Source organism: Spermophilus citellus, assembly GCF_964194105.1.
Source record: "Spermophilus citellus genome assembly, chromosome: 17".
NCBI classification, from domain to species: domain Eukaryota; kingdom Metazoa; phylum Chordata; class Mammalia; order Rodentia; family Sciuridae; genus Spermophilus; species Spermophilus citellus.
The window spans coordinates 25,854,646-25,879,412 of NC_138199.1; the positions used below are offsets into that span (position 1 = coordinate 25,854,646).

Genomic DNA, 24,767 nt, shown 5'->3' on the forward strand with positions numbered 1-24,767 from the left:
GCTATCTCAAAAAGTAAAAAGGACTGGGGATATAAGGCAATGGTAAAGCATTCCTGGGTTCAATTTCCCAGTACAAGGGGGAGGGGTTTGGGGGTGAGGGCAAGGACTACTTTTGGTGTATTTGGTGTATGATCATAAAAATAAACATTTTTGAAGAAATGGCATTTGTATTGAAATTGATGAAAGGAATTAAAGATCCATGCTTACCAAATAACAACTGGGAGCAAGACACAGATCTGCAGCTCTCATCCTAGACTTAGTGAATGAAAAAATTTAAGGGCAGGACCCAGGAATTTGCCTTTTTCTTCTCTAAAGGATTCCATGTGTGCTAAAATTGGAGAACTTCTCCCCGGGTCTTTTGAGAGGATCACACCTTTTTGGGAGGATCACACCCTGTGAGCTTTAGGGTTCCTTCCTACTCCCAGACCTTCCAGTTCCAGGAAGGGAGCTTCTAATTTAGGGGAAGAGGCTAGTGATAAGGAGTTCTTGCTTCCTCAGTGCTGAAGTATAACACCAGAGAAGCACGCCAAGGCAAATTATTATTAAATTATTTAATTATTATTAAATTATTAAAGGACAGCAGAAAAGACTTCTTCCGGAGGAAGAAGGGGACCCAAGAGGTGGAATCCGTGGAAGGGGGAGATCTTCCCTCTTTTATAGCTAAGGTCTATCTTTCAGCTTTCCCGCATTTCTGTCGATGTTCCTGTCCTTTGTTCTGTTATCTTGCAGTGACAGAATGTAGGTGGGAGACCCAAAAGGTGAGGGGCAGATGGGCCAGAGGAGTAAATAAATAAAAGGTAAAGGCATTGTGTCCAACTACAATGAAAAAATAAATATTAAAAAATAAAATTTAAGAAAGAGCTGGAGGTCTAACTCAGTGATAGAGCACCCCTGGGTTCAATCCCCATTTCCAAAAAACAAACAAACAAACAAACAAAAAAAAACCGCGTTCCTATTTTCATCTCTTCTCACTCCTGCCCAGCCGCCAGCATCACAGGGCGGTACTGTGAACTCTTGAGGGCCCTCCCAGACCAGTGGCTGGGGAGGACGGCCGGTGGTGTCAGGTGGTTGCAAGGTCGCATTTGGAGGTTCTAGGCTGGCCGCAGCCCAGCTCAACGCCCGGGCTTTCCGAACTCGGCAGGTACCCAACAACGCGCCTCGCGCTCTACGCCCTGCAGCCCAAGCACACGCTTGCCCATGCGGGTTAGAGCTGCGCGTCCTCGGGCTGCGGCAGCGCGGACGCAGAGCGCACCGCCGGCCTACCAGCAGCGGGCGGCGGCGGCTCCCATGCGGCACACGTGGGGCTGGGCGCTCCGGAAGCCCCGGTGAGCCGGCGGCATGGGGCAGGCGGGCTGGAAGGGGCTCTGCCTGTCGCTGTTCGACTACAAGACCGAAAAGTATGTGATCGCCAAGAACAAGAAGGTGGGATTGCTCTACAGACTGCTGCAGCTCTCCATCCTGCTATACCTGGTCGTGTGAGTTCCTAGACGCTTTCGGGAAGCTGGGGGAGGGGCGGGGACAGGACTCAGCTGGGAGGATGGAGAACAGTAGCCAGGGTCTTCTCCAGGGTCCTGGAATTTGCACGTGTGCACGTGGCTTTCCCCGTGCTCCCTGCCTGCAGAGAGGCCGACCTTGGGCTCTTGTGGGTAAAAGGTAGCCCTCTACTCCCCTGCCTGCTCTGGAAGTGAGGAGACGTGGGCTGGGGCTTCTGGGTCCCTGGGTTTATGAGACTGTCCACAGACAGCTCCTTTCCCTAGTGCTGCAGCCCCCAGTCTTAGGGCCACGGGAAGGGGGCAGGGATGCAGGGGGCTGGGCTGTGGCTTTCTTCCCAGAGGCCTCTCTGGGCCCTGGCCTGACAGCTGGCCCAAGCATCAGGCAAGTTATTTTTAATCACTGAGCGTCAGTGTTTTACTCTGGTCTGGGGCAACTCATCAGCCTGGCATGTCCGGGAACTCCCTTCCTGTCAGCTCACCTCACCTAGCCTCTCTGGTATCCAGCTGGGGGTCCTGCCCAGAGATCTCTATCCCCAAGTTCATCTGTCCCCTTCTCCCACCCCCTTCCCACTCAGCAGGAGCTGGGGCCACAAGCTCAGGGGTCAGTTCTTCAGGGTTGCTCATCAGGCACTGTTCAGAGTCTTCATCCCTGACTGACAGGAGGGAACAGGTGGAGAGAGAGAGCAGTCATGGATAACTGGGATGTGCCTTCTCGAACTCATTCAGTAAATGCTGTGCAGTTTCCCCCATTTCCTCCTGGGGGCTACAGCCCTGGCCTTGCCCTACTCAGTCCTAGAGGTCAAGCACTCAGCTTTTCCTGAACTTCATCCCCAAGGCACCTGGATGCCTCCCACCTCAGGGCTGTTGAACATGCTGTTCCTTAGCCAGGCATGCTTTTCCTCCTTAGTTAGTACTCACTCATTCTCCAGACCTGGGTTCTTGAATTACTCCCTCTCCTTTCCTCCCTGGCATTCTCATGGTATAATTATCAGCCAATTTAGGGGAACAGTTGTTCAGTATCTATTTCTGACTCCCTGCCAGTCTGGGGATGCCATGAGGGTAGTAGGGCCTGGCATCACCTCACTAGGGAACAGGTGTGAAATGAATGAGTGAATGAATGAAAATGTGTTTTGAGTATTTGCTTCATGTTTCTGTCCAGGCCAGGCCAAGGGTGTCCTTACTAAAATGATTGGTTGGCTCAGGGAGGTCATAGCCCTCTCAGAATTCCTTGGAGTCATGGCAGCCTAGAATCCAGGGCACCCTAGCTCTGTCCCAGAGGTGAGATGAATGCATGTACATTGCCACGTTGAGAACCTTCACTGGGACCCTGGGACCCACCGCTTACTGCATGTAAGTGGTAACAGCTTCCTGCTCCCTCAACCTCAATTGCCCCAACTTTACCAAGAGGGGTCAACCTGAACTGTCTCTACCAGCAACAGCAACAAGTGATGAATTCTATTCATTGGGTTCTTCTTCTGTGCCAGACACTGTGCTCAGCAATTTATATGTTCTATCTCATTTGTGTTTATATGGATGAGCCACATTTAGCTTATCCATTCACCAGTTAATGATATTTGGATTGTTTCCACTCGTTGGCTGATAAGAATAATGCTGCTAATAATATTCTTGCACAGTTTTTTGTATAGACTATGTGTTTTGGGTTCTCTTGGGTATATACTTAGGAGTGAAGTTCCACGGTCATTGTAACTCCCTTTTTAACCTCTTGAGGAACTTCCTACAGTGGCTACATCATTTTACATTCCCACCAGTAACGTATTGAAGGTTCTCATTTCTCTACATTCTCGCCTACACGTTTTTTTTTTTTTTTTTAGTTTTTTAAAATTATTATTTTTAGTGTGAAGTGGAATCTCGTATTGTGGTTTTTATTTATGTTTTCCTGATTTATCTTTTTTGAGGGTGATGTCTAATCAAATGTTTTTAAACATTTTTATGTTCAAAATGTTTTTAAACCCAATTTTAAATTGGGTTGTCTTTTTAATTGCTGAATTGTAAGAGTTATTTATATATTCTAAATACTAGTCCTTTACCAGGTATATGACTTACAAACATCTTCTCCCATTCTGTGGGTTGTCTTTTCACTTTCTTGATAATGTCCTTTGAAGTGCAAAAGTTTTTAATTTTTTAGATTTGGTACCAGGGATTGAATTTAAGGGTGCTTAACCACTGAGCCACATTCCCAGCCCATTTTATTTTTTATTTTGAGACAGGGACTAAGTTGCTTAGGGTCTCTCTAGGTTGCTAAGACTGGCTTTGAACTTGTGATCCTTCTGCCTCAGTCTCCCAGGTTACTGGGATTATAGGCATGTGCCACTGTGCCCAGCAAAAGTTTTCAATTTTGATGAAGCCTTACTTATCTATTTTTTTTTCTGCTTATGTTTCTGGTTCAAAGAATACAGGATTTTGTGCTCCTATTTCCTAGATTAGTTTCAGGTTATGCACTCTCATTTAACCTTCTCTGTTATCCCTGACGGGAGGCATTATTATCCCTGTGTTACCTTGGGAAACCAGTGCTCCCAGAGCGAATGGCCTTGCCTGGAGTCACAGCCTGTATGAGGCTGAGCAGGTTTCGGCCCAGGCTTGCCCTGCTCTGGGGCCTCAGCACCTGAGAGCAGTGGTTTTTGCCTCTTTAGAATTCCTTCCTCTGGGGTTGCTTGTCACCTCTGCTGCTTGCAGGACTGAGTTTTAGGCAACCATGGGAGCTGTGAGCCCTACCCAGGAGCTGTTGGAACAGGTGGAGCCCTAGGAGTTGCTGTGATGCCCACTCCAGCCTGGACTTGGGCAAACATCCCTGAAGGCAGTGATGTGGCTGACACCCTCCTGCTGTTCCCCTTCCCACAGGTGGGTGTTTGTGGTGAAGAAGAGTTACCAAGATGTTGACACCTCCCTGCAGAGTGCTGTTGTCACCAAAGTCAAGGGCGTGGCCTATACCAACACCTCTGAGCTTGGGGAGCGGCTCTGGGATGTTGCTGATTATGTCATTCCACCCCAGGTCTGAAGCCCTGCTTATCACTGGGGCCCCAGGCAGGCAAGCCCTGGTTCGGGTGCCTCACATGGGAAGCTGCTGGTTTGCCCCAGGAACTCCATCCATTGTCTCCTTCACCCAGCTAGAGACCCTGTCCAGATCCTTTTCCCCTGCTAATCCCCTGCCTTCGTTTTCTGTGCCTTGTGTGACTGCTCTCTTCCCAGTGAGACCAAAGGGGGCCCAGAAAACCTTCAGGTCATTGTGAGTCAGGTGGCCCAGCACAGAGAACCCCTGTTTTACATGCTACTGCCCTGGGAACAGCTCCTCAGCCTATTCACAATTGTCGTGCCCTAGGGCCAGGGTAACCCCATTACTGCCTCTGCTCCTCTGACGTCTGGGCTTGGACCCCAGTGGCTGAGTTTAGAATAGGGATTCCTGGGCAGGGCACTTGGGATTTGTGGGCCTGGGAAGGACCTCTAAAAGAACATCTTCTCAGGAACTGTAAGGTCAGTGAGATGATGGATCAAATCCACCAGTTTTGTGGCCCTATTTCCTCCAACACCCATGCAGAGGCCTCACATTGCCAGGAAGCCCTGGGAAGGAGGGTCCTCCTAAGATGGTAGGAGAAGGTTCCTCAATGCCTCTCTGGATCCCCAGGGAGACAATGTCTTCGTTGTGATCACCAACCTGATTGTGACTACCAACCAACGGCAGGGCACCTGTGCTGAGGTTCGATTTGGTATGGGGAGTGGGGAGGGGTGGGATTGTGATGGGGTGGACCCCTCTCCTGAAGCAGGGGCTTCTGTGTGCTCTGAGGATCCTTGTGGGCTGTATGCACTGGTGAACAGTGTCTGCATAGTTTGGGGGAGAAACAGATTCTCAGAGGGTGTGTGAGCCCAGGCCAGGGAAGAAGACCTCTTCTAACCCCTGGTGGCCCCAATGAGGCCATCCTTATGCAGTGCCTTTCTCTTTTGGCAGTATGAAGGTGTCCCTGATGGTTTGTGTTCTCAGGACCATGACTGCCACGCTGGGGAGACTGTTATAGCTGGAAATGGTGAGGGCTTGGCATGGTCAGGGGAGGTGGGGGTGAGGGGGACCTGGAGCTGGGAGGGTCCTGGCATCGTCCCTGTCCCACCCTGCAGGAGTGAAAACTGGCCGCTGTCTGCGTGTGGGGAACTCAACCAGGGGCACCTGTGAGATCTTCGCCTGGTGCCCAGTGGAGACACAGTCCATGCCAATGTGAGTGGCTCCAGCCTCTGTCCCTTGAGGAGTTGCCGGGTCCCATGCTGTGGGTCCAGCTTGGATGGAGACACGTCCCCTCTGAGATTCTCGTTCTGAGGGAGATGTCAGGACATCCCAGAGAAGCCTGAGGACCATCCCAACTGAGCAAATTAACTATCTTTGGCAAAGTCTCCAGGGGACCCAGGGAACAGGTCTCAGCCCTGCCACAGGCCTGGGGAGGCGTGGAGGGGCCATGGCAGGGCCTTCTGCTCAGTCGGTCCTGGACTGTTTTCAGGGAACCACTCCTGAAGGAAGCTGAAGACTTCACCATTTACATAAAGAACTTCATTCGTTTCCCCAAATTCAACTTCTCCAAGTATGTGGGGCTTGGCCATGGGCAGGGGGTGTTCATGGGATGGGGCCTTAACTCAAGCCCCCTGAGGGCCTTGGTTGGCCCTCCCCGTGGCTGTGCATGGGCCTTTGTGCACACAGTGTCTGCATGTGAATGAACTTCAGGGTGATGTTGGGGCTCCCGTATGCCTGTTGTGGGTATGGGCTCTGTTCTTGACTGGAGTGGGGTAGGAGCTGGGGAGTGGTCAGTTCAGGCAAGAGCCCACTGACTCAGGGGTCAGGCCCAGGAACAGTGAGTCTCGCTCATCCTTATTTCACTACTTCCACCCAGGGCCAATGTGCAAGAGGACACAAATTTCCTGAAATCCTGTCGCTTTAGCCCCAAGAACCTTTACTGCCCCATCTTCCGACTGGGGTCTGTGATCCACTGGGCAGGGAGTGACTTCCAGGACATAGCCATGAAGGTGGGTGGTACATGATCAGGGAGCCTTCTCTAGGGGCCCGGGACCACATGAAGCAGGTGTAGAGGGGGACCTATAGGTTGGGAATGACCCTGCAAAGTCACCTGCCTCCATGAGCTCACTGTTTTCAGAATTAGCTGTGCCCGGCTTGGGCCCGGAGTCTGGTGCTCATTGAGGGGCAGACTTGCCCCTGTGGCATAGTTCTCAGCCCCTGGGGCTTCGGGCGAAAGGGAGTCAGAAAGAGTCCCTTGGGCACATCCTGGCTGTGTAAAGTGCCTGTCTACAAAAACTGCTCTCTCTGGGTGGTTAGCTCCTTTCTCTCCTGAAGAGTGAAGAGAGTCCATACTGTAGCTAGAGCAATGTGACATTTTCAGCCATTCTGTTCCAGAGGTGGGGATAGAACCTCCCTGGAGGGCTGTCCCCAGGGCTGACCTCTAGCCTGAGCCCTTTATCTGTTTTGTCCAGCTCTCTGTATGTGACTTCTGTCCCTCTCCAGAAGGCTCTGGGTATTGAGCCTTGTCTCTTGTCTCAAGGGTGGTGTGATAGCAATTAATATTGAATGGGACTGTGATCTTGACAAAGCTGCCTCCGAGTGCAACCCTCGCTATTATTTTAGCCGCCTGGACAACAACCATGTAAAGTCTGTCTCCTCCGGGTACAACTTCAGGTAACTGTCACCTTGTGCCACCTTGTGACCCTGACCACATTTCACATCCGACCCTGGGTGCCAGCACTGTGCTACCCCTAGGATGGGTATCAGAATAATAGATGCAGGGAGAGATGGCCAAGGAGAGGATCCCAGCAGAGTGGTGGGGAGCGTCCTGTGAGCGTATCTGTCTGGTGAGAAGGGTGTCTTTTCTTGCCATAATACTGATAAGGCTCAACTTCTTTGCTGGATCAAGTTCATCCATGTTTTGTTGGCCCAGGGGTTAACTTAGAGTGTAGTGGGAAAGCCTTGGCCCTTGGGGTAATGCCTGGCTTAGATTTCAAAGGCTTGGAAGCATCTTTTATACTTGGCTCAGTGAGAGGGTCTGCAGCCCTCTTCTAGGTCTGCTGAGAGTCAGTCTCCTGGGAGTGCTGATAAATACCCAGAGCAACCATGGTCCATGCTGTACTGCTAAAGAGGGAAGGCACAGGCAGGCTGGGGCTTCCCCTGGGCTTTGTCTCCCCTAGGTTTGCCAGATATTACCGAGACTCGGCCGGGGCGGAGTTCCGAACCCTGATAAAAGCCTATGGGATCCGCTTTGATGTGATAGTTAATGGCAAGGTGTGTGGGTGGTCCTCCCATTCTGTGGTTGGGTAGGGTGGGGTGTGGGAGGTTGGAGATCCCCTTGGGATCTGACCTCCATCCAGCCTTACTTACCTGTCTTGTCTCTTGTCTTTCAGGCAGGAAAGTTCAGCATCATCCCCACAATCATCAACCTGGGCTCTGGGGTGGCACTCATGGGTGCTGTGAGTACCTTCCTCCTCCCTCCCCACTTTCTATTCTCTGAGCAGGGAGAGGGAGGTAACTGACTGCTCAGGAGGAGTGTGCCCCAATGCCCCAGAAAGCAGGAGACTTGGTGAGATCAGAACCTACATGGGTAAAGAGGGCTCTTTGGGATTTCACACCATGCCAGCTGCCCCCAGATGGCAGTGACAGCTGGAATTTCTCTTTAGAGCCAAAGAGGCATCTGCCTGTAGCTCTGGAGCTGTGAGGTGGGCTGGGGGTGGAATTAGGTCATCCCCTAGCCATGGTGTGGGCTGGGGTCTCTGGAATCCTGGGTCAGCCCCCGAACTTCTAGTCTCCATCTCCACTTCTGCTTAAAGGGGGCAGGATTACCCTATGAACGGGGTTTCTCAACCTCCGCACTATTGACATTTTGGGAGCTATCTTATGCATTGTAGGATGTTTGGGAGCATCCCTGGTCTCTACTCACCAGATGTCAACGGCACCTTCTCTGAAGTTGTGATGTTCAGAAATGTCTCCTGGCTGAGAATCAGTGGGCCAAGGAGATGAAGGCTGGGGAGATGGCCCTGTAATCCTTCCTCTAGGTGGTTCTTAAGTCAGCCCAGAGAGGCTCATAGGAGAGGATGTTGTGACTGGAGGGCTGGGCAAGTTGCCTCTGAGTGCCTGTAATGCCCTTTGTACTTCTGGAAGGGTTGTTAAGGACATAGGAGTTGGTGGGTGGCTGCCCATGCCAGCAAGTTCCTTTCCAAGGTTTCCAGCTGCCTCTTCCCTCATTCCTCTGCATGACAATCCCAAACAGCCTCATTGGCAGATTCAGTCAGGATCTTGGGTTGACTTTTTCTTAAGATCAGGAAAATTGTGCCTTGTAACAGAACTCAGAACTCAAAAAGGCCATGCACCTGAGAGGTGATTGATACCAGAGGGCTCCAAGTGGATTCCTTCTAACTGGAAACACTGTTGCTAGAGAGTTCCAGATATGTGTACATATATGCAATCTTTTTACATTTTGGATAAAATACGGACATCTGGGAGACCTACTTGAGAAATGAAGATAATGATGCAGAGAAAAGGTGGTGGTAGAGGTTGAAGGAGGAAGGAGGATTAAGGAACTGATAAATGACATTTTTGGCATCTGGGAAAGACAGATATGCAGTGTCCAGAGTCAGAGGACCAGGCTCAACTATCCATCAAGCCATACTGGTCTTGGTGCTCAGGAACCTCACGCCCAATCCTGGGCTGTGGGTTGCATCACTCTTTAGTGGTGCAGATGGACATTACACACAACTTGCTGGGGTCTGAAGTTGTGTTTAGGGGTCAGTTGGGTTCAGATGGGTTAGGTCAGGCAGCCTCTCTTACCCTGAACACTGCTGTCATGTCTTCGTTAGATATAAACCTTCTCCAATCAATCTTACGCTGACTTTCTAAAATGTTGCAATTCTGACAGTCTCCCCTCTACCTCAAGGATTAGGATGAATGCCTCAAGAACATTCTCAGACAGGCTGGTTCCCATCCACCTGTGCAGAAGTGCATCACCCTTCCCCCACAGGCCATATGGCATTTCCCAGGCATGACAAGCTTTCTCCTCCCTCTGGAATGCCCTTCCCAGGCTTTGTATGAACTCCTATTTAGCCCCAAGGCTTAGCCCAGTCATCCACCCCATCTAGCCTAAGTGAAGCCCTGTCTTCTGTCTACTCCTGTGCCTCTCCCCATTCATTAGAAGACACATCACTGTGTCATAATTTATTTGCTTGTCTCCTAGCAGAGGGAGAGTCCCTGGAAGGTCCCTCTGGTCCACATTCTCCCTGCACCTCTGTGTGGTCCCAGCTTGTGATGGGTGCTCAGCAAATGTATGTTGACAGAATGGGTCAGGGTAGTATGGGGGGGTTCCTAGTCTGTGGGATCTGGTGGCAGAGCTCCAGTCTAACTTTGTGTCTTCCATGGACCAGCTCTGCGGCCCTAGACAGTTTCCTTGTGTGTTAAAGGGGGACATGAGGACCCCTTACAGATTGTTGCAGAATCAAGTTAAGAGTTCTGAGTTAGGGCCTGCAACTGTTTTGCAGGGGGCTTTTTTCTGTGACCTGGTGCTCATCTACATCATCAAGAAGAGGGAGTTCTACCGTGACAAGAAGTACGAGGAAGTGAGGTCAGTTAGGCTTCCTTTCTGCCAGTGGGCCCCATGGGCCCCACTGACTTAGAACCTTTGCCTGGTTGGGTACTGGGTTTGGGGTGTGGAGGCAGGGGCCAAAAGGCATGGGGAATGTGGGGTCTTTCAAATATACCTGCTCCATAGAACTGGATTCTGCTTCAGAGCAGCCCAGGGAAAGAAGAGGCCTTCCCAGGCTGCTGGCAGGGTGAGCAGGTTTACAGCCTCTTCCTATGATTTTGGACAAATCTCAGGTGTCCTTGGGTCTCGGTTGATTTTTCCATCTGTAAGATGAGAGTTGGTTTACATAGAGTGCCTTCTAGCACTAGTATTTTGGGATTTGGGGGGCTTGAAGGTTCTAGTGGGCTGGGGTCAAGGGAATCTGGGTGGTAAGGAAATCTGCAGGGGCTTCTTTCCAGTTCTCTTAGACCACTGGCTTGTGTGTGCGTGTGTTTGTGTGTGTGTAGGTGTGTGCGTGTGTTTGCAGAAGCCAGTGTGAGGGGGAATCATGATGGGGGTGGAGGCTGCAGGTAAAAAGGGATAGCCCTTGTCTTGGGAAAGGCTTTCTGGAGAGGCTGGGATCAGAATGAGGAACTGGGACGGGCACTTCGGAGCTCCCTCAGCCCTGCACATCCAGGACGGCGAGCGCAGGGTCTGCCTGAGTGGTGTGGTTTGCCTCGATTGAACTCCAGCCGCAGCTTGAACCCAGCCCAGCAGCGAGGAGCCCGACCTGGCCGCAGACCGTGCTGCTGGAGGAACGAGGGCAGCTGCCTTTCTCGGCCCGCTCCGCCTATGTCTGGGGAGGCGCGTACAGGGCAGGGTCGAGAGGGCAGTGCGCTGGAGACCGAGGCCGAGGTGGCGCAGCCTGGGCAGCCGGAGGAGGAGCTGCTGGAGGAGCAGCCCCAGGCGCTGCCCAACCGTAGCCACTGGAAGGGGAATGGCAGTGTGTGCTCGCAGTTCCCCGAGCTAGCCAGGTGAGGCGCTGCTGGGCAGAGCCGGCTGAAGATCGAGTCTTGCAGAGGGGGGCCGCTAGGACACCCGCTCCAGGTTGGCCTGGACACCCAGCAGGATGTCCAGGACTCGCAAGGTCCCTCCGAGCTGGACTTGGGAGAGAGGGGTTGCTGGTGGTTCTGTAGGCCCCCATGAGCCTCCGTTAGTACCCCAATCCCCCTGGATCCACGTGCAAACCAAACATCTTGCTCTGCTGTCCCAGCATTAAAGCAGCAAGAGTACCCCTATTCACCCAGCGCCTTTCCCTTCCCTGTGCTGCCCTGGGCCATTTGTATATGTTAATTTATTTAAGCATCTTAATGAGGTGGACACGGATATGCCTTACTTTGCTAATGAGGAAACTGGGGCACAAAAAAGTTAAATAATTTCTTCAAGTTCCACAACTAATAAGTGGCAGAGCTGGAATTTGAATCTCGGCAGCTCTGGGATCTTGTATCTCTAAGATCTAGTTCTCTAGTGGGTTACCTTGTCTATAAAGACCCTCATCCCCCCATCTCCCATCAGATCACTCCCCTGGAGCTGCCCTTCCCCTGGGCACTGCCTGGAAGTCTTGGTCAGCCTGCTTTTTCTTCTGCAGATTGTGGGGCGGGAGCTCTAGTCTGAGTCAGGTGACCTGAGTTTAGGCCTGCTCTGATTATGCCCTGTGGTGTCTTGGGCCTTATTTTCTTTTTCTTTTTTCCTCTCAGTAGGGGTTGGACCCAGAGCCCTCTCCTACTTGGTCAGGCTGGGATGTTCCCAGACTTGGGATGGCCTTTCCTCCAATCCCCAGCTTTCTTTCCTTGCAGATCAGGATTTGGCAGCTTACAAATGGGAGCTTGGGCTTGTCTGGAAAAGAGCCAGAGAAATAGTCTGGGATGGAGCAGAGTGAGGAGAGAAAGGTGGAGGCTAGGGTCTGCAGCAGTGGGGTCAGTGGCATAGAGTCTAAGGACCTAGGTGGGGCAGGTCTGAGCCCAGCAGCCCTTTACGTGCTCCCTGAGCTGACCATCACTTCCTGGGCACCTGCCTAAATGCCTTACCCTGCAAGGGGAGAGAGTGGCCGACTCTCTTGTCTTGGCCCAGCCTGCCTGTTGCTGTGGGAGGCTCCATGCTCATGGGCCTACGCTCCGGCTGCCACCACAGTTGCTGCTTCTCAGTGCTTGGCAGCTCCTGAGGACTCAGCTTGAGCATCCCCATGTGTTTGGGGTGCAGCCAGGAACCTGGACAGATTTCTCCTTTCTCCACATGCTCTGACTGCCTGCAGCGCTGTCAGTGGAAGGTGGAGGCTGCTGCATGTCGCTGCCTTTAGGGAGGTGACCCATCCACAGAGTTCCTGACAGTCCTCTCTGCCTTCTGTATGCCCCTCTCCCAACCTCTTGCCCACAGGTCTGGCCTTCTGAAGAATGTAGAGGTGAATGCTGAGCAGCTGCAGAACCTGCGGACAGTGGAGACGTAGCTAGAGCTGGTGGCCTAGAGCAGTCTTGAGGATGTTGGGGCCAGAACCACCCACAGCTCTGAACTGGGAAGAGATGTGCATGTGTCTGCAAGGGACAGGGGCTTCCAGGAACAGCCATCTCCCCTGACTGAGATCCTGCTACAAGCCTTATGTTGTATGGAGGGGAGTCTTGGTAGCCTGACTGGCTCAGATCCAGAAGAGGAGGCCCTGGGGCAGGCGCCCAGGGAACAGGGCAGGCCAGGAGCCTGAGTGATACTAGATTATTTTAATTTTTCCTGAGAACCTGACTGGACATTCATATTCATCCATCCATGCATGCAGTAAATACTTATTGATGCATGCTGTGTGCTTGGCCCTATATAAGAGATGCTTAAATGAGATACTGACCTGGCCTTCAGAAATGGGGTAGACACACATATAATGACTGCCCAGCTACTCTGGCTGCCTTCCCGCCTCTAGCTGATAATTTCACAAATCCCTGTAGAGAATGACAATTGCTCAGAGAAAGCCTTTAGATAACATCCAGGGGGACACTTGGTCTTACCTATGGGATAAAATTTAAAGGTGGCCAAAGAGGCAATAGGAAAGGACTGGACCAGTTGGAAGGCAGCTGGCTCATAAGGGGAGAAGCCAATTGCAAGGGCTTTAAGGTAAAATGGGAAAGAGAAGGCAGGGAGGACTCTACTCCATTCTTTTAGGTAAGCTCAGCAAGACCATGTCTCCCACTCACACCTCCCCAAGAGTAGTGACCTGCCCAGATGTGAGATGCTTTTGCCTGTGTGATTTGGCTCTTGCTGTTGTGTGGGGCAGGATGTCCCTGCTAGCTTCCCCTCCTTAAGTGCTAACCAGGTAAAGGATTCTCTTTTAGCAGGTGTCAAGTTGTTAGGGAGGCCCTCACTTCCCCACCCCCAAAGTGGGGTCCGTGGACCAGCATCACTAGGGGGCCTGTTAGAAATGCAGAGTCTCAGCCCCCTCCCTTGTCCTACCAATTCAGAACCCATATTTCCCCTTAGGTGATTTGCAAGCATATTATTATTGCTTGAGAAACCCTGATTGTGAGGGGAGAGAAGGCCAGCTTGGCTGGAAGGAGCTAGTTTCTAGACACACCTCCTGAGACCGGGATACCTCTCCCACTCACACCTCCAGCCTGAAAGCAGCATTATGCTCAATTTGTTTGAATTAAAATATCTTGACTAGGTAATATTTCTATGATTCAAACATGCCTATAATTCTAGTGATTCGGGAGACTGAGGCAAGAGGATCGGAAGTTTGAGATCAGCCTGGGAAGGCAGGGAGGCCTCTACTCACAAGTCCCTGTAGAGATTGATGTTATCCAAAGGCTTTCTCCTTTTATCCAAAGGAGAAAGCCTTTGGATAACATCCAGGGGGACACTTGGTCTTACTCTATGGGATATAATTTAAAGGAAAGGACTGGACCAGTTGGGAGGCAGCTGGCCCTTAAGGGGAGAAGCCAACTGCAAGGGCTTTTAGGTAAGCTCAGCAAGACCATGTCTCAAAATAAAAAAGTCTAAAGGGCTGGGAATGTGACTCAGTAGTAGAGCACTCCTGGGTTCAATCCCCAGTATACACCCCCCCCCAAACAAAAAGGAGTAGTAAAAAGTCGGTTCTTTTCACACATTCTCTGGAGGCAATTACCAATTCCAGAAGACTTGCTTATTCTGCTAAGAATCCATGTTCACATGGTTACTTATGCACTAACTCAGGAAATGATCTTTTCCTGTAAGGCAGATGCTCCTGTGTCAGAGATGGACATGAAATGTGCTTAAATATTTGGCTTGGGGGCTGGCTAGCTCTTTTCCCTATCCCATGGCATCGGAGGAATGGCTGGGTGAACCCGATAGCATCCAGGAAGCATACCAGGGAACATCCTCTTTGGAAGGGAATATGGTCTTTGTACACAAGGGGGCAGCAAGCCTCCTTCCACAGGAGCCTTTGGGGACAAGTAGTCTCAAGGCATCCAGCAGGAGGTTACTGGTGAGTCTGCCACTGGGGCGGTGGAGCATGGTGCCCAGAACAGGACTCCTTATAAAGCAAGCAGCTCCCTCACCTTGGGTTGTCTGGGGACCTGTCAATGACTGAACCTGCACTCTGAATAGAAAGTGGAAAATTTAGGTGATCTATTTAAGTGTTTTACTTCCTCACTAAAGCAAACCCTTGGGTTTTATAATCTAGCATGTTACTTTTATGGTTGGGAGGAGGTAAGAGGGGCAGGACTTGTGGCTGCTTAGCGATAGATCTGGTTCCTTTTAACCTGATTTTGAAATGGTGCGTCACAGTCAAATAACCTGAGGACAATGATACTATTTTATATTGGAGTATAAATGCCTGCCTACAGTCATTCAGTCAGTAAATATTTACAGGGTCCTTATTATGTGTAAGGTGTTGGAGTAAATGATGGAGATACAGTTGTGTTCAACGTATAGGATCCCTGCCATCGTGTCCTTCCTGGCTGGTGGGAGCTGGACCTTAACCAAGGGGTCACACCTATAGTCACAGACTCAGAGTGCTTGGAGGGTTTTTAACCAGTAGTAGTCAGAAAGTTTCTCCAAGGAATTTTGACATATTATTTGAGACCTGAAAGGTTAGGAGCAGCTGACTGGGTGAGGAAGGAAGCGGTCCAGGTAAAGGAATCACATACGTAGGAAGAAGCCAACTGAGGATATGTGTGAAGGCAGTGTAGCTGCACAGGGTTTTGTGAGGCTTTCCTGTTGTTGGCCTTAATTTTTTGGGGGGTGGGAGGCACCGAGGATTGAACCCAGGAGCACTTAACCACTGAGCCACATCCCCAGCCCTTTTTTTGGTATTTTATTTAGAAACAAGGTTGCTTAGGGCCTTGCTAAGTTCCTGAGGCTGGTTTTGAACTGTTGATCTTCCTGCCTCAGCCTTCCAAACTGCTGGGATTACAGACCAGCCGCCATCATGCCCGGCAGATTTTTTTCTTTGGTGGTACTGGGGACCAAACCCAGGACCTATTTGAACTCTAGGTGAGTCTTCTACCACTGAGCTACATCCCCAGCCCAAGTTGGCTTTCTTTACCTCTAAGGATTGCCCCATTACACTTTATTGCCTTAAAAGGACTAATTCAACCTAATTGTTTCTTAGAGGCCAGCAAAGCTGTCCAGGCGGCCTCAATGGCTACACGTCAGGGGGCCCATACTCAGAAAGACCAGGGAGCCCATTACAGCTTCTGGACATCACTGTACATTCCTGCCAGAATTGCCTTGCTTTTTGCAGACTCTGGCTTACCACATTCTGCATAATCTTGGTGTAAGAGTTGGCGGCTCATTAATCTTACAGAAATGTGCTTTTAAATGGAGAGAAGTGAAGCAGGAAGTTGAGCTCCTTCCAAACTTTTGAGAAAAATCCCTTTCTCTCTAGGCACTGGTTGCCTCATTGGAAAAATGAGTTCAAGCTCTAAGACCTTCTTTCTTCTTTTTTTGGCGTTGGAACCCAGTGCCCCTGTGCCTGCTAAGCACACACTCTACCACTGAGCTATATCCCTGGTCCAAGAGAGCTCCTTCCTATTCTGATATTCTAGGTCCTAGCTTAAACTTGCTCATCAACTATTTTCCTAACAATTATTATCCCATGCCTTTGGGAGCGCCATACTAGTTACACACTGGGTGCTATTAATAGTGACATCATGGGAATCAGCCAGGAAAGATCGAAGTTCCTCCATTCTTGATGCTGGGGGTCATTAACACTGAACAGTCATGGCTGCCTTTTTACCCCCACCCACCCTCATCAGTTCTTCTGTTCTCAGTGGGGGAATCAGTTGTAAAGGGAGTATGTTACTTTTTCTAGGTATCTCTGAGCACCTCAGTGATTGACTACTATGCCCTGTAGAGTTCTTAAAATCACCCTACTTGGAATGACATCTTGAGTCTATGGAAAAGGGCTCCACCCATTTCCAATCCACTACCTCCCAAGCGATGTGAGTTTCCTCAGGGAAACTCTTCACTGCATCCAAGAACGCTTTCTCTCCGAAAGACTATACTGTACTGCCAGCTGTTTCCCTTTAGGCTGGACAGAGTTAAAGGGGGCAAGGTGGTAAGCACCTTCCGGGACCTGCCCAATATATGTATTTTTGACACTTTTATTTGGTTCTCAAACAATAAAAAGTATCAATTTTAAACATGTCCTGATTCTTTTTCCCTTCATATCTTCATGATTACCCATGTTTTAGGGGAAAATGTAAGGAGAAGGCGAGATTAAGAGGCAGATACAAGAAACAAGTTAGTAAGCAATACATTATGCTCCTTGTTATCTTGCAAAGAAACTCAAACGAAAGTTTGGCAATTCTTTAAAAGAATAAACATTAAAAGACTAGGAAGGCACTGATAAAACTGGTACTTTTTATTAATTTGATAAAACTCTGGAAAGCATTTGGAATCAAGTTATCTTCTGTCCTAGGAGCTTAAATTCCCCCCAAATCACTTAAATGTGAAGAAATTCATTGCAATATTTCTTTTAATAGTGAACACTTCCAACAAACTTACTGTCCAACAGTAGGGAAATGGTTAAGTAAACCAGCCCACAGATTCCTCATCCCTTCTCTTTTCCTCCAACAGCAGGACCCCTCTGCTTCCTCCTTACTTTACATCAGGAATGAACCCTCCCTTCTCACTCAGAGAAGCCTCTGAGAGGACTGGGCTATACAAACCATGAGTGTGAGGGTTCTCAGTGATGGGCAGAGAGAGGGCTCACTGGAAGAGAGAAGCAAAGCTGTAGCTCAATTTTTTGGCTTGGGGCACAAATAAGCGATCTGGAACCCAAGATGGAGTTCAGGTATGAGTCCTAGATTCATTTCCAGTATTGGCCATGGCCACTTGGATTCAAGCTCTTGGATCCTCTTCTGGTCTCAAACTGATCTTTTAAAAAAAAACCCCAAATCTGATCACATCGTTACTAAAGCTTAAGCCTTCTCCACGGTTACTCTTATGATCAGGCAAACTGCCCACTAAGGAGCTCCAGGATCTGTTCCAGGTCTACCTCAGGGCCTTTTCTTTTCTTCTCCAGAGTTAGGTCATACTTTCCTGTCTACCCAGGACTCTTTTCTGTAAAAGCACCCCCCCCTCCCTTTTGACATTCAACCTTCAGGTCTCAGATGTAAGGTTATTCCTTTAAAGAAGGCTTCCTTGATCATTCCCAACCTGGGCTAGGTTTGGGGATTCTATCTACTTTCTTCATAGCACTTACCTAACTTAAATATCTGTGAAATTAGGTAATGTTAATTTCCCTAATTAGACTATAAATTCCACAAGCAACATGTCCATTACTAAAACTCCACTGCAATATTTATTTCTCAATTAGACATATATTTCAAAATTCTCCTAAAAAGAATGAATAATGGATTAGCACATAGGCAGAGGAGAGGCGTTTACACCCTCAACAACCCCAGAGTTTAGCTGGCAGTCCAATCCGTTTAATCCTCACAAGACGTATTCTTTTAAAAAAATGCATGAATTTATTTTTTCTTATGGGAAAGACAACTAGCTGTGACTAGGTGAAATTGAACTGACACGACTCCATTCATATCTGGAAGGAGTGGCTAGTTGGAGGGAATACTGGGCTGTGAAAAAAATATACTCAATACTCACCCAATTCTGCAAAAGCAAATTAAGAGAACTGCATCTGAATCCTGGCTCTGCCTCTTCCTAGCTGAGTCTCCACTGGCAGAGGTATTTAACCTCTTTGAGCCTATTTTTCATTAACAGGATTAACAGTAACACCTCCATGTTATTGCTAGAATTAAATGAAATTACAGACTATGGCCCAAGGCCTGCTCTCCAGAAGTCAAATCTTGGCGACTTTGCACCACTGGTAAACTATACATTAAGACAAGAAAGAACTTCACAAAGTGTCTCACACTTCATTTAATGTGAAGAATATTACAGGCTCTCTGTCTTCAGATATAAATTATTTGTAACGTTACAGAACAAGCAGCGAATTCAACAATTTAAAAACTAAGTAAGTCTACACGGTGTTAATTTCTGGCAACAGTCTTCCAATCTGATGTTTTAAAAAAGGCACCCCTGCCCTCATTTCAGTAGACGTGCACCATGCCATAGAGGAATGTCCAGAACAGGACGTAGGTGAAGAGGCCTCCGATAAGGCCTCCTGTAAAGAGAGGTCTTCGTGATTTAAAATATTTGTTCCACCTCCTTCCCGCCTTGAGGATCAGGAGCAGGGAGAGCAGGATGGAGGCAAGCAGGTAGAAGATGAAGCCGTAAAGGCCGGTGAGGCCGAGGATGCCGGCAGTGGCCCCCGACAGCGCTGACACCGAGGTCCGGCAGTAATCCAGGACGGCCGCGTTGCCCCGCACGGCTGCCTCGCTGATGAACGGCGGCCCTTCCCGCTTGGCCACCACTGCGGCCATCGCACCCGCCGGGGCTCAGCCTCTTCTTTCTTGCGGAACAAGGCAGAGCTGCGGAGAAAACCAAGTTACTAGTGGCGCCTGAAGCTTGGCAAGTTGGGTTCACACCACCCCCTACCCCGGGGCTTCCGAGACCCGGCATCACTCGTGAGTTTCGGACCTTCAAAAGACGCCGAGAAGACTAAGGGCTCTGGCCGGTAGCACGTCTGCATCCCCCGGCCAGGCTTTCGCAATTACCTGAAACACGGCGGCGTTACTTAGCGTTCCCTCACACAGGTCGAGGTAGAGATTCCCGCGGCGCCATCTTGTGCTGGAGGCTACTGGGATGGCTCAGGCTGCGCATGCGCACACAGCTCGCCCGCCCTCCTGCGCCTGCGCCTCGGCCACGCTCCGCCCTCTCTCCGCTTCTCTACGTACGCACCGGGACTTCCGACAGCCGAACAGCGCTCGGGCGGGTAATTGGCTGGAGGTTTCTTAACAATTCATGAGGGGGCGGACCAAGTAGGGCTGCCTTTGTTAACCAGAGAGGGCGCGGCCGCTGGCATTCTCACTGCGGGCTTCTCTCAGCTGTACTTCGTTGCTAGATCGGGTCGAGATGTCTTACATCCCGGGCCAGCCGGTCACCGCTGTGGTGGTGAGTGCGCTCGCGCGGGTTCCTCAGCTTGGTCTGACCTCATTTTTTCGAGCGATAAACTGACATCCAAACAGGTTGACAAAGCATTGAACCGGGGGCTCCTGCAAATAGGGGGCCAGAGCTCCGGCCCTCGCTTTGCCGGCCGGAGCGGTGCTGCAACCTCCCATGGCCAAGAAACATGGCTGGAACTCAAGAGCCTCCCGAAAACCTAGGTAGAGGTCAAATCTTATGCATCGCCGCCGTCTGGCGGACTCCTTTCAGCCGGCCGGGGTGGAGAGAACCTAGTAGTAGAAAGACCTCGCCCAACGGAGTCTGGAGGAAAAAAAAACAAAAACCCAAACCAAAACCCTTTCCCGGGCCTCCCTGTCCCCAGCTGGGCAGCCACGGGGGGCGGGCGCCGGCTCCGAGGTTCATGAGTCGCAGCCTCTGGAATGAGGAAGCGCTTCCTCTGCTCCAGCTGGCTCCGCGGTTGCCTCCCATGGGAGGGAGATTTGGTGGGTGGGGCTGGACAGAGCCTCCAGTAGCAGCCCCTTACCCCTTCCCATCCAGCCTCGCTTCTGGGACCGACCCGCCGCCTTGTCCAGAGCGGAAACTCGTACAACAGGCTTGATCCTTCTCTCAACTTTCCCTGGATCCTCAGCCCTTGGGGCAAAGTTCAGGTCCTTCACCTGATACTGGAGGCCTGAGACCACCCTTTGGACTCAGCCCAGGCCCCTGGCTACCTCCTTGCCTTGTCTTGGATGTTGGGTGCATTTAGAATAGGCAGAAGGAAAAAGGAAGGTTGGGACACTAGACCTGGGCACAAGCTTCCCGGCTGACTGGATCCTGGAAGCCAACTCCCTGGTAGAGGTGGGGAAATTGAATCCTAGAGAGAAGTCCGGGTCGTACCCAGCCATAAAGGAAGCCCTCCCACCCTGCTTCCCAGAGGTTTCAGAAAATGGGAAGAAATGCCTTCCAGGCAGGCAAGGAGTTAAGTAAAAGTTCCAGCCTTGGAGTCATAGGGACTGGAGGTGGTATCTCAGATGGGTGTGCTGGAGAGCTTCTGTAGTCAGGAGGGTGGGGCAAAGGAGCCACTGATAAAGATAGCATGTGAGGGTGAACTTGGAGCAGCAACTCAAGCCTGGACTGCAGGACCAGCTTACCGCTGTCCTAGTTTCACCCTGCACCAGCTTGACTTTTCCAGATTCCTAGTTTCCCCAGAAAGAGGGTTCCAGGTTTGCTTCTTAGCTGGAAAACAGGGAACACAAGTGAGGAGCCAGAGAGCCACCTTAACTGCTTGACTTCTCCCAGCAAGTCAGTGACAGGTTTCTGTTTCTTTTCTGACCTTGGGGGTGGGTTGGAGGAGCTCACACTTTTAGGCTTGAGGATCCAGGTAAATGTGCCTTAGGGATAGTGTTTCCTGCTCCCTTCCCCTCATGTCATGCCTGGTTCTAGGTTCTTCCTCAAAGTGTAGGACCACAACTGTCCAATTCTTCTAACATCAGGAGCATGCCTGAACATGGTGGGTGGGGTTTAACCTCTCTGGCTATGTCTTGGATTGGGAAAGGATTCTGGAAGCTTTTCCCCCAGTTTGAGAATTACAGCCATTTTGGTCCCTCCTCTGTCCATGTGGAGCAAAGGCTTCACAGCCCTGTCTTCTGGACACCTGTGTGGGTGGCTTCTGGCACTCAAAGTTTATCTTCTCCTCCTAGATCCCCATCTGAAATGATAGTTGTGTTCAGCCAGATTAGATGGCTAGATGCTCGACTCCTCTCCCTGATGAACAGTCATCAAGTCTATGGATTTCAGTTTCCAAGTAGCTCATGTCCTCTGGCCTCTATGCCCACCCCACCCACCTCACACAACACATTCATTCTCCTACTTATGACCTAAGTGGCCATTCTAGCATCAAATGTGATCATGCCTTGCCCTATTCCCTAAATTCTCTGTGCTCCGGTGGGTTTACGGTCAGGTGGCCACAATGCTCATCACCTCCTTAAGGCCTGGTACAAATGATCCCTTCTTTGTGAAGCCTCTCCAGGTCCAGATCCAGTTGCCATTTGCTTTTTTTTCCCCTGTTCTTCCTGTTAAAACTTTACACCTTGGGGCTGGGCGCAGTGGTGCACGCCTGTAATCCCAGCGGCTTAGGAGGCTGAGACAGGAGGATCACGAGTTCAAAACCAGCCTCAGCAAAAGTGAGGTGCTAAGCAACTCAGTAAGACCCTGTCTCTAAATAAAATACAAAATAAGGCTGGGGATGTGGCTCAGTGGTCAAGTGCCCCTGAATTCACTCCTGGATACCAAAACAAACAAAAAACTCCCCAGAACTTTCCACTTTTGGTTAATCTCTGTCCCCAGGATCTAGTGACTGGAAGGTACCTGCTTAGGGCTCTGAAAGGTGGGGAGCTGAGTATGGTGGGGGGGGGGGAGCTAGAATACTGTCCTCAACCCTGCACAAGAGCAAGATCTGGGGCTTCAGGGGGACCCCCCTCTCCCATCTAGGAATAGTCTTAGGGGTCTGCATCCCACAGCTGTCCTGATCCGGCTGTAGGCTCATCTTACCTCGCAGTTCCACATCTTCATCCTGTACTCTTTGGTCTCACAGACCTTCAAGCCTTTGCTCTGCTTCCCTTGGCCAGGAAGGAAGCCCTTTCCCTTCGGTGCAAGTTTGATCTTCTCTACTTTTCCTGAGCACCTAAATGTCTTGCCTTAGACAGTGCTGGCTCAGCAATCTGAGCTGCCTTATTGTACCTGCATTGTGCCTGACCTTCCTGCCCTGTGGGTCCCCTCCCTGGGAAACTGGACCTCTCTTCCATGGCAGCCACAGCACCCTTGACTCTTGGGCCAGAACGGGTTTAGAACACATGGTGACCAAAGCTGGGGAAGTAGGGGGAAGACAGGGCAGAGAGCTGTGTGGGTGGGTCCATGTTGCCAAGTTTTAAGTCCCAACTCCCCAGCCTCCCAGGCTGGTGACCAACTAGATTCCTATTGATGGCCCCATGATCTTATCTCCAATCTGCAGCCCAGCCCTATTGGGCCACTCCCCTTGGCATGGCTCTGAGGTGACCCAGCAGCCTGAGGCTACTGCTTCCGACTCAGACAAGATTCATTCTCCACTCACCCCATCATGCTTTTTTTTTTTTTCCTTTGCCAGCAAAGAGTTGAAATTCACAAGCTGCGTCAAGGTGAGAACTTAATCTTGGGCTTCAGCATTGGAGGTGGAATTGACCAGGATCCCTCTCAAAATCCCTTCTCAGAAGATAAGACAGACAAGGTGAGAGGTAACTAGGTCCTGTGACCTTTCCATGGAGCATAGAGGCCTGAGATGGTGGGTCTCTGCTGGGCCTGTATGGAAGGAGCAGATCTTTTTCTCGGACAATCCTGATAGAGGTCAAGATATAATATGGTGGGAAAAGGAAGGGTTGGGATGGGGAGTGGGCCTCTCAGCCCTAGGAAAGCCTGCTTAGACAGCCCAGGAAAAGTAGGAGGTGGTCATCAGCAGGGGCTGGAACATCCTTGGGTAGCCATGCTTTCCCCCTGGCTGTCCTGGCACAGTCTATACTGGTGGAATGTGCTGGGGGCAGGCTGGGCCCAGGGAGAGGAGTGGCTGGGAGTATGTTATGTTAGGCTCTGCCTTGTGGATAAGGGGCAAGTCCAGTGACCACAGGTCTTGACCTGGGCTCCCTCTTTCAGGGCATTTATGTCACACGCGTGTCTGAAGGAGGTCCTGCTGAAATTGCTGGGCTGCAGATTGGAGACAAAATCATGCAGGTAACAAGTGACCCAGAGGAGGAGAGATTAAGGTTTGGACCAAGGGGGCTGAAGCACATGGGGTTGGGAGAGATTGGCCCAACCTTCCTGCAGAGAGGGACTCACCGAAGCCAACTGGAAGTCATGCTGGTATGGCCCACAGACAAAAGGATCTTCTTTGAACTCAGTGCTTGACATCTCCATGTTTGGAGATTTTGGTCTGGGGGCCTGCTTGGGTGGCCTGGGTACGCCATAGTTCTCTGCTTGCTGATCCTGGAAGCAAGGAACTGAGGTGGGCTGTTTTCTCTCCCTGGATCAGGTGAATGGCTGGGACATGACCATGGTCACACATGACCAGGCCCGGAAACGGCTCACCAAGCGCTCAGAGGAGGTGGTGCGCCTGCTGGTGACGCGGCAGTCGCTGCAGAAGGCCGTGCAGCAGTCCATGCTGTCCTAGCAGCCCTCCTGTGCCCCTTACCTTGTGCCTACCTGCCTATTTGTACAGTGACACCACTTCCACGCTCTCTGCTCCTCCATCCTGGCTTCTGCTGCATGCTGGGTTCCAGCTCAGAAGGGCGACAGCTGATCCCAGAGGCCTGAGCCAGCCCTGTTTCCCCTCCCACTCTAGCCCGAGGCTCTGGGACCAGGTCTGTCTCTGGGATACTGAGGATTGGAAATAAGGGCCTGGAGCTGAGTGAAGCCAGTCTGCAATGACCAAAGCTCAGCCCACTGCTGCTTCAGCAGTGCCTGGGTGAGCAGAAAACACCACTTTCTGAGAGCTGCCTGCCAAAGCTGGGAAATGCCACTTGGGGCTGGCTTTCCCCCATTTGCCCCGGCTGCAGGGCTTGGCCCTGCCTTCCTATGTCACTTCCACAGTGCCCAAGCCACATGCTGTCCACCCCGACATTGCCCAGTGGGGGGCTAGACCCCCACACTCCTGGAGGCACTATGAAGGTTCATCTGGATGGCAGCTGGTAGCCTCCCATGCACCCTCACTTCCCTGAGGGGTACTGGCCTCCCCAGGATTTGCCTACTTACAGGATTTAGCTGAGGTTCAAACTGACATTTCAGGGCAGCTCTCAGGATTGCCATTTTTCTCTATGCCTGTGGTTTTACCTTTTGTATTTTTTTAATCACAACTTTGATACACAGCGTTTTTACCTTACTATTTGGAGATGCCAATTCTAGTTTTGAGTCTAGCTTACTAATTCACATGTGGGAGCAACTACTCTTAGCACGTGAACAGCCTTACTTTGGTTACCATGGAAATGGGGCAGTATGCTGCTGCCCCACTCCCAACATCTCATGTCCAATAAAGAACGCTGGAATTCATGAGGGATCCTTGCTGAGACATGGAGTGGAATGGGACAAGTGCTTTGGTTTTAAGGATGGCTAACATGTCTCCCACTGTTCTGGGACAAAGCCCAACTCTTTTTAGGCCCACCTGCCTGGGAAAGTGTGT

At 50.7% G+C, this 24,767-nt stretch overlaps 3 protein-coding genes across 11 annotated transcripts; 2 read left to right on the forward strand and 1 right to left on the reverse strand.

The window, feature by feature from the left end:
- Positions 1 to 1,042: 1,042 nt before the first annotated feature.
- Positions 1,043 to 16,705, forward strand: P2RX5 (purinergic receptor P2X 5). Of its 9 annotated transcripts, XM_081272920.1 has the most exons (14): positions 1,043 to 1,475; positions 4,353 to 4,503; positions 5,134 to 5,205; positions 5,455 to 5,530; positions 5,619 to 5,715; positions 5,993 to 6,073; positions 6,380 to 6,512; positions 7,043 to 7,176; positions 7,683 to 7,776; positions 7,896 to 7,961; positions 10,020 to 10,102; positions 10,250 to 10,310; positions 10,590 to 10,632; positions 10,795 to 10,908. In XM_081272920.1, exons 1-13 carry the CDS (start codon positions 1,339 to 1,341, stop codon positions 10,599 to 10,601), a joined length of 1,197 nt encoding a protein of 398 aa, XP_081129046.1. In that variant the 5' UTR covers positions 1,043 to 1,338; the 3' UTR covers positions 10,602 to 10,632; positions 10,795 to 10,908. The 9 variants fall into 9 exon arrangements, with proteins under 9 accessions (XP_081129046.1, XP_081129041.1, XP_081129045.1 ...); XM_081272915.1 differs by lacking the exons at positions 10,250 to 10,310; positions 10,590 to 10,632 and adding an exon at positions 12,476 to 16,705 and having other exon boundaries at positions 10,795 to 11,076; XM_081272919.1 differs by having other exon boundaries at positions 10,590 to 10,937.
- Positions 16,706 to 18,422: 1,717 nt separating this feature from the next.
- On the reverse strand, positions 18,423 to 19,333 carry EMC6 (ER membrane protein complex subunit 6). The gene is made up of 2 exons (XM_081272940.1): positions 19,180 to 19,333; positions 18,423 to 18,993 (listed from the first exon to the last, which is right to left on the reverse strand). The coding sequence occupies exon 2, from the start codon at positions 18,943 to 18,945 to the stop codon at positions 18,613 to 18,615; it is 333 nt and encodes a 110-aa protein (XP_081129066.1). The 5' UTR covers positions 18,946 to 18,993; positions 19,180 to 19,333; the 3' UTR covers positions 18,423 to 18,612.
- Positions 19,334 to 19,398: 65 nt separating this feature from the next.
- Positions 19,399 to 24,644, forward strand: TAX1BP3 (Tax1 binding protein 3). The gene is made up of 4 exons (XM_081272939.1): positions 19,399 to 19,576; positions 22,710 to 22,829; positions 23,249 to 23,326; positions 23,625 to 24,644. The coding sequence occupies exons 1-4, from the start codon at positions 19,538 to 19,540 to the stop codon at positions 23,760 to 23,762; spliced, it is 375 nt and encodes a 124-aa protein (XP_081129065.1). The 5' UTR covers positions 19,399 to 19,537; the 3' UTR covers positions 23,763 to 24,644.
- Positions 24,645 to 24,767: the final 123 nt, after the last annotated feature.